The sequence below is a fragment of the Grammomys surdaster genome, unplaced genomic scaffold (assembly GCF_004785775.1).
Source record: "Grammomys surdaster isolate TR1022 unplaced genomic scaffold, NIH_TR_1.0 327, whole genome shotgun sequence".
Lineage (NCBI taxonomy): Eukaryota > Metazoa > Chordata > Mammalia > Rodentia > Muridae > Grammomys > Grammomys surdaster.
Genome location: NW_021604746.1, coordinates 842308 through 850727, shown reverse-complemented (window position 1 = coordinate 850727; position 8420 = coordinate 842308). Strand labels below are relative to the sequence as shown.

General features: G+C 36.5%; 1 protein-coding gene across 1 annotated transcript in view; it reads right to left on the bottom strand.

Annotated features, from left to right (window-relative positions):
* LOC114630081 (vomeronasal type-1 receptor 4-like) overlaps window positions 1-2995 on the bottom strand; it is a 4251-nt gene extending 1256 nt beyond the window's left edge. The window contains exon 1 of the mRNA XM_028778156.1: window positions 2965-2995. Coding sequence (XP_028633989.1) covers window positions 2965-2995 — 31 coding nt within the window. The remainder of the gene's footprint in view (window positions 1-2964) is intronic.
* Window positions 2996-8420: the final 5425 nt, after the last annotated feature.

Below are 8420 nucleotides of genomic sequence, written 5' to 3'. Positions count from 1 at the left end.
GAGAGAGAGAGAGAGAGAGAGAGAGAGAGAGAGAGAGAGAGAGAGAGCGCAGTGAGTCACCACTCTTCAAACCTACTAGTTATGGATTATTCAAGTAATGCAGTTGAATACATCTTCTAGTTTTACATGATCTTATTGCTAATCAGTGTGTTAATGATTTTGCTACAATAAAATTTATGCACTTGTAAATGATTATTTTATTGACTAATTGAAATATGAATAGTTACTGAGAAATTTGAGTAAATGTTGAAACATTTCAGACATTATAATACAACAGGAGTCTGAAGTGTGATGGAATATTTGCAAAAAGGCCAAAATCTCTCAATAACAGAAAAGGCACAAGTGCCTCACATAACTAGTTAGGAATAGAGACAATAATCTTAATTCAAACAGTTGTCATAGTCAAAGACCATGTATTAAACAGTAGAAAAAATGAGTAATACATTAACATTTATGTATTATAAAAGTATGTATTATGTTAACAGAATATCACTTATTTCTGAATATATATATAAACTTACATTCATTTTCTGATGTGATGATTCAGTGTTGCTATTAGTCAGACACAGGACTCTGGCAGTGGCAATCGATTACACTCACTGAACTTTTTATTTACTAGGATGCTGATCTCAGTGCTATCATTACATGAACAGTTTGTCAGTTGTAGTCAGGAAGCAAATGCCTGGGATACAGGCCTATGAATTGTGACCTCCCCTCCCCTCCCCTCCCCTCCCTCCCCTCAGACCTACAACTATTATTTCACCTACTGTAGCAATATGTCATAATCAATGAGCCATAAGTCTTCTCAATGCTTTTTTTCCTAAAGTGATAGAGAAGACAATTACAAGTTTGTTCCCAGTGTGACTTAAGTTAATGTTAGACAAACTGAGGAGACTCTTCTTAACATATCCTTGATTCCTAGAGGCAGACAGGTTCTTACACAGAGGGAACTGAAAACACTGAAGTCTGAGCTGGGAAAACTGACAGTGAGTTGTGTGTCTTATTGAGTACTCACTTTTTCTCAGTGGATTTTTTGAGATAAATTCTCTAACTGAGCCTGGAGCTCTCTAATTGAATAGACTTGCTTTCAAGTGAACTCAGGGATATTTAATCAGACGGTCTCTGAGTCTCAAATGCTGTGGTCTCTGACATCCCTCTGTACTCCAACTTTTCCATGTGTGCTGGGGTTCCAAACTCATGGAAAAATTTAAAAATGCATTTTATGTATGGGGCCTGTGGTCATTTGAATGAAAATGGGCCCTATACTGTCATAGGGAGTGGCACTATTGGAAGCTGTGGCCTTGTTGTTGTTGTGGGACTTGTTGGAGGAAATGTGTCACTAGGGTTTAACTTTGAGGTTTCAGAAGCTGATCTCAGGTCTCCCCACTACTTCCTGTTGCCTAAGGATCCTGAGGTAGAATTCTCAGCTACCTCTCCAGCACCTTGTCTGCCTGCATGTCTCAATGATTTCCACCATGACAATAATGGAACAAAACCTCTGAATGTAATCCATCCACAATTAAATGCTTCCTTATAAGACTTGCCATGTTCATGGTATGTCTTCATAGCAACAGAACACCAAGATAAGACTGTCTCCCAAGTTCCTTCCAACAAATGCTTTCTTCTATTATAGTCCTAATAGTTTCTTCTATATCTTCTGGAACTACGTACCATTACAGTGCTTTATTCTGTGTTTTCATAAACAGAACAAACTATCAATTACATGTGGCACATTGTTACAATAGTCATGCTTGAGGCAGAAAAGATTACTTTTCCATACAATTTCTGTGGGTTCACTGGTGTCTAGTTAATGAGATTTCTTTAGACAGTGAATGTTTGACTTTACATTAAAAGTATTTTACAGTTATAGATCATCAGTTTACATGCCAGTTTTAAAAGGAAAACATTACTCAAGATGAAAATGCCAAGGTACATAGGGAACTGAGGTCATGATTTTCTTTAAGAGTATTTTTTTTTGGAAAGCTTAGATTTACTAATACATGAGAAATAAACAAAATAAAAGAATAGGTAAAAATAAAAAGTAAAAAAAAAATATAAATGTTACATTTCAAACAATGTGAATTGCAACAGAAATAAACTGCTTTAATAGAATCTATTTTACTCATAGTTCCTTGGAAATTGTGTGTGTGTTTCTCTCTCTCTCTCTCTCTCTCTCTCTCTCTCTCTCTCTCTCTCTCTCTCTCTGTGTGTGTGTGTGTGTTCAGCTTGTTATCTCCTGTTCATCATTCATTATGTTACTTTTCTGTTTATGGCTGTATCAAAGCTGAAATCAATTGATTAGTTTTCTAACTGTGTCCATTACTTAGGTGTGATCCTATAAAGCATTGTCTTGCTAAATTCATTTGGGTGTTTCTTTTGAGGAGACAGATATACTCATAAAGAGCAAAGTAGCATAATGAGGGATGAACTGGAGATAACAAGGTAAACACACACAGTACAAGGAACTATGCGTAAAATAATTTTTTATATTTATTTGATTTTGTTTTATTTTTGCAATTTGCATATGTCACAAAAAATTTCTAGAGATGACTTAATGAACAATAAACATGAGCTTATGCTTGATACCAGAGTCGTGTATACAAACATATTTTTTGCTTTTTTAAAAAAAGATGTATTTTTTTTTATTTATATGAGTACACTGTTGCTCTCTTCAGATACACCAGAAAAGAGAACTGGATTTCATTACAGATGGTTTTCAGCCACCAAGTGGTTGCTAGAAATTGAACTCAGGACCTTTGAAAGAGCACTTAGTGTTCTTAACTGCTGAGCCATTTCTCCAGTCCCACAAATACATTGTTAATATATAGTTTAATTGTACAAATCGTTGATATCCTGAAATACGACTGTTTCCTGTGTGCTTGTAATTCTGTGGTCATAACTGAATACAAAAGTAAGGACTGTCCAGAAACTTTCAATTTACATGTTGTTAATGAGATAGTGTACCTTTCTTATCTCGAAAATACACTGGTTGCATTCTGCGGAACAGTTCATGAAAAGACAATACCTCACAATTGGAAAAAAATACAGACTTTTGAAGTGATTCCCAGGATTATTCCTGAGAGTTAATTAAAGTATGTAGGATCTTTTATAAGAGCAGAATCTTTCATTGATTCTCCCTAGTTTTCACTGCAGAAATTCTTTACCTTTGTAACTCGGTTTCTAGGATATTTCTTCTACTTCTTCTTCTTCTTCTCCTTCTCCTTCTTCTTCTCTTTCTCCTTCTCCTCCTTCTCCTCCTTCTCCTCCTTCTCCTCCTTCTCCTCCTTCTCCTCCTTCTCCTCCTTCTCCTCCTTCTCCTCCTCCTCTTCCTCCTCTTCCTCCTCCTCCTCCTCCTCCTCCTCACAATTGGAAAAAATACAGACTTTTGAAGTGATCCCCAGGATTATTCCTGAGAGTTAAAGTATGTAAGATCTTTGTAAGAGCAGAATCTTTCACTGATTCTCCCTAGTTTTCACTGCAGAAATTCTTTACCTTTGTAGCTAGATTTCTAGGATATTTCTTCCTTCTTCTCCTTCTTCTCCTTCTTCTCCTTCTTCTCCTTCTTCTCCTTCTCCTTCTCCTTCTCCTTCTCCTTCTCCTTCTCCTTCTCCTTCTCCTTTTCCTCCTCTTCCTCCTCCTCCTCCTCCTCCTCTTCCTCCTCCTCCTTACAATTGGAAGCAATACAGACTTTTGAAGTGATCCCCAGGATTATTCCTGAGAGTTAATTAAAGTATGTAGGATCTTTGTAAGAGCAGAATCTTTCATTGATTTTCCCTAGTTTTCACGGCAGAAATTCTTTACCTTTGTAGCTAGGTTTCTAGGATATTTCTTCTTCTTCTCCTTCTCCTTCTTCTCCTTCTTCTCCTTCTTCTTCTTCTCTTTCTCCTTCTCCTCCTTTTCCTCCTTCTCTTCCTTCTTCTCCTTCTCCTTCTCCTCCTCCTTCTTCTTTTTTCTTCTTCTTCTCCTTCTCCTCTTCTCTCTTCCCCTTCCCCTTTCCCTTTTCCTTCTCCTCCTGCTCCTGCTCCTGCTCTTGCTTCTGCTTCTGCTTCCTTCTCTTCATTCTCTTTCTCTTCTTCTGTTATTCTTTGTTTTCTTCTTTTCCTTGGCCATGAGTGATTCCTCCAGATATAATCAAGTTGAAAAACAACACTAGCCATTACAATTCTCCCATTTGTCAACAGGAGACACAATCATATTTCCTGTTTAATGATTAATTTCCAAACGAAAACAATAACCAACTCACAATTTAGCCTAAAGTTGCTTAAACTATAACATAATAAACTACAATAGCAAAAGCATTATAAATTTAACCAGTTCATAATTAAGCCTAACATGATATAACTATCCCTCATATGACCATAAACACATTATCAACTTAGAATAGGAGACAATTTCGCTTGAGGAATACTCTTTGAGAAACTCTAACTTAAATATAACCCAGTGGTTCTCACTCTGTGGTTTGCAACCCTTTGTGGTTCAAGTGACCTTTTCATAAGCATCACTTAAAAACATCATCCCCATGATCATCTACTTTGCTGCCTCAACCAAAAGAATTTATCCTTACACTATTAGAAATCCTTCCTCCTTAGGCTTTTGCCATGAGCTCTGTTTACCAGCTAATAGAGCTCATTTTCTTTGTAAACATCATAGGTTCCTATGTAGGTAGGCTTAAACTTTTGATGCCTGCAGGGACCACACAACAGGATTTAAAAGAACCTACACAGTCATCTTTAGATTATTCTATAGAAGAATGCTGACAGTGGGGAAAAAAGAAGAAAAAAGGCATCAGAAAACACATATACTACACAGATATTTATAATCCAATTAACAACACTATCAGAATTACAGTTATGAAGCAGCAATGAACACAATTTTATAACTAATGGTGAACAAAACATCATTAACTGTATCTAAGGGTAACAGAATTAGGAAGGTTGAATACCACTGGTGTATATAATAAATTCAAGGTCATCTAAGGGCTCCTGAGCCACCAATCACAGAAAGTTATATTGCATGTTGTAATGGGAGTTTGTTTCATAAACATATGACTTCCTGGAGCAGTGTTTACCATCATATTTTAGTTAACTTATAAATTAGACTTACCTATGATCTTTCTATGAATGCTTTGATTTGGTTGACTATTTCCTCAATCCTTCTCTGTTACGTATTTCCCTCCTTTCACTTAATTCCATAGTAACTCCCACAGTAACATTCCACTTCCATTTGTGTTTTACTGTCCCTTTCCCTTCAGCCATCTTCCCTGCCACTCAGTCCTAATAGATAATTTCTTGCTACTTGACCACTACTACCACTGCATTCCACCTTAAACACATATATTTAAACATGCAGGTGTATTGTGAACATACTAGAGAGAACACTGCATTTGTCTTTGGCTCAGTTAAATTCTATGATTCAGATAACAAAATATATAAAATAATAATAATCTAAGAACATGGAATTTAAAATCAATAAATAAAAGATCTCATGTTGAATGTGTTTATATGAAGTATAATTTTTTTTCAGTGTGTGTGTGTGTGTGTGTGTGTGTTGTTTTCTCTTGTTTTTCTTTATTTTCTTTTTCTTCTTTCTTGTTTCTTTTTTTCCTCCCTTTTTTTGCTTTAAATAACTGTGACAATTAGTCTTGGTTGTCATCTTGATTATATCTAGAATCTATTCTAAAATCCTGGTTACATAATACTCCCATAAAAAGTTTTCATAAGCTGAAAGACAGTCAAAATTTGGGCCATACCTTATTGGGGCAACCCTGACGAAATGACACTGAAGAAAGGAAGCATTGTCTTCTGCTTGCTTTAGCTGGCAAGTTCATTTATTCTGTTGCTACCCTCAGTATTAAATCCAGCTCTTTCAAGATTCCAATCCAGACCAGAATCCAGCTGCTCTGCAAAAACTGTTCAGGTCTTCAGGACCAAATTTGAGTTGCTGAGACATCACCCTTGTGGATGCTGGACCTCCCCACTGTGAGACAGCCATGGTTGAACTATGGCTTGTGCCAGTCTACTAAATCCCATATCAGTTCTCAGAGAAATCTTGACTAATACAATAAGTTTTCTCAAATTTATTCTTTGGCAATTTTACACATGTATATATTTTGCAATTTTGGCAATTTTGGCAATTTTACATATATATATATATATTGCACTGTGTTACTAATAACTTCAATTCTTCCCTCCTCCCCACCAACTACCATTCATCCCTAAAAACCCCATTTCCATTCATAAAGTAGGTGATAAATGTCTCCTAGCTCCACCACATCCCTTATATTCTGTCACATAATGATGGCACATTTGTGTGTCATTTGATGTCAGCATTGGCATGGATCATCAGGAACCAAATTGGAATGATCTTGTTGGAGATTCAGAAATCTGATCCTTCATCCTCATAGAGTTTCTATTGCTGTGAAGAGACACCATGACCATAGCAACTTTTACAATATTAAATATTTAATTGGGGCTGGCTTACAGTTCTGAGGTTTAGTCTATTATGTTCATGGCAAGAAGGCTGATGGAATGCAGGCAGACATAGTGCTGAAATGGTAGTTGAGAGTTGTACAACTTGATTGGCTGGGTGTAGGAAGGGAGATTAATCCATTAACATGGAATGGGTTTCTGAAATCTCAAAGCCAACCCCAGTGATACACTTCTTCCAACAAGGCTCCTAATAGTGTCATTCACAGTGAGCCTATGTAGCCACTTTTATTAGAACTGTAACATACCTTTCCTTGCCCTCCAATTGAACTGCATTCAATTCAACTTCAATAGTCCCTAGTCTACCAGAGACTCAACAATGTTAAAATCCCAAAGTTCAAAGATTCTCTGAGATTCATGAAATCTCTTAAGTGTCATGAGGTGTGAAATCCAATTGAGAAGCTGATCACATACTTGAAGCATACTCTTATAGGGTTAGATTAGACAAAACATAATCCAAACACCAAGTCAATATGAAAACAGAAATTTATTGTAATCAAGCAATACTGATCAATCATAAACTAATTATGTAATCATAGAACTGTAACACCTTGTGCCTCAGGCAGAATGTAACTGAACTTTTAATCCTGAAAAACTACAAACATCTGTGCCAAATTACAGTTACATTTTTCCATCAATTAGGTTCAGGGATAGTGGAATTTCCTAGGAAATTTTGTGGGTACACTTATCCTGTTCTCATTGGTTGGTTTACTCAGCTGTGTCAGGACACCTTGCCCAACATTCATGTCTCAACTTGCCAAGCACAATGTCCATTACCTAGGGAGGTATTAGGCACTAAATTTTGTTTGATACCTTTGCAAATGTTTGTTTTACTCAAAATAGTAGTTTGGTTCTTTTTACAACATATACAACAAGAAGGGATATACTTTACCATTTCAAAGAGAGTGAAGGGAGTATAATGAGGAAACACTAGATCAAAGCAAGATTGAAAAGCAGCTGGACAACCTCCAATTGTAGTTGCTGGGATCAAACAAATGAGCCTTCTATTAAGTACAGACATTGTGTTTTTAGACTCCATTTTGATCATAAGGTGAAATTAAATTCATGTCCTCAGACTCTGAGAAAGTTAAGTACTTCCCAGATGACTAACCAACTGTTAGGGTTCAGAAATCACTACACAAGCCAAGACTGGTAGGATCAGGATGACATAAACTGACTCATTAGCCTTATTATGTACCAGTCTGTCCTTGGGGGAGTCTTTTTATAGGACAAACCCGGCTCATGAGCTCAGAAGGTAAGAGTGGAGGCAGTACTACATTCTGATTAACTAGACAAAGTATTATCAGCTTCCCTTTAAGCTGATTGGTTCTGAGTGAGGTAAGAGGGTGGTGGCCAGGTGCTGAACAGAGGAGTTTCAGAGTACTGAGATAACAAAGCATAAACAATAAAACTATAGTGTTATGATCTTTTAGGAGAATTTTTTCAGTGGCAGCCATGGATAATTCTGTGAAGTGGAGTTTGAGAACCTTATAAGCAACATAGAGACTGAGTACAAAATGGCAATAGTTATCTTAAAAGGTGCAGGTCTCTACACCAACTTACTTCTCATTTTTTATTTGTCTTTCAAGACACAATGTTGGTTCTAAATAAGGACAAGAAATTTTTATTGATGAAATATGGTAACTATACCTTGGCATAGATACTTATGAGCTTTGTGAATTTTCAGGTGATTCTAGTTGATGAACCTCTATCTTGTCACAAATGCTTAAGGGATTTATGATTTTTCGGCATAAACAGTTACTAAGATGATTGTTTGCAGATACAGACAAACCATCAGTCTCTGCTGTTGACCTTGACAGATCAGTTGCTGTTGCCTAATTCAAATAAAGATTCTATTTTGCTGGACTCTTGTGCCTGCTTGGGTTGTTTTGTATTTTAGCATCCAGCACCTCCATGTCAGATGTCGAAATGCTC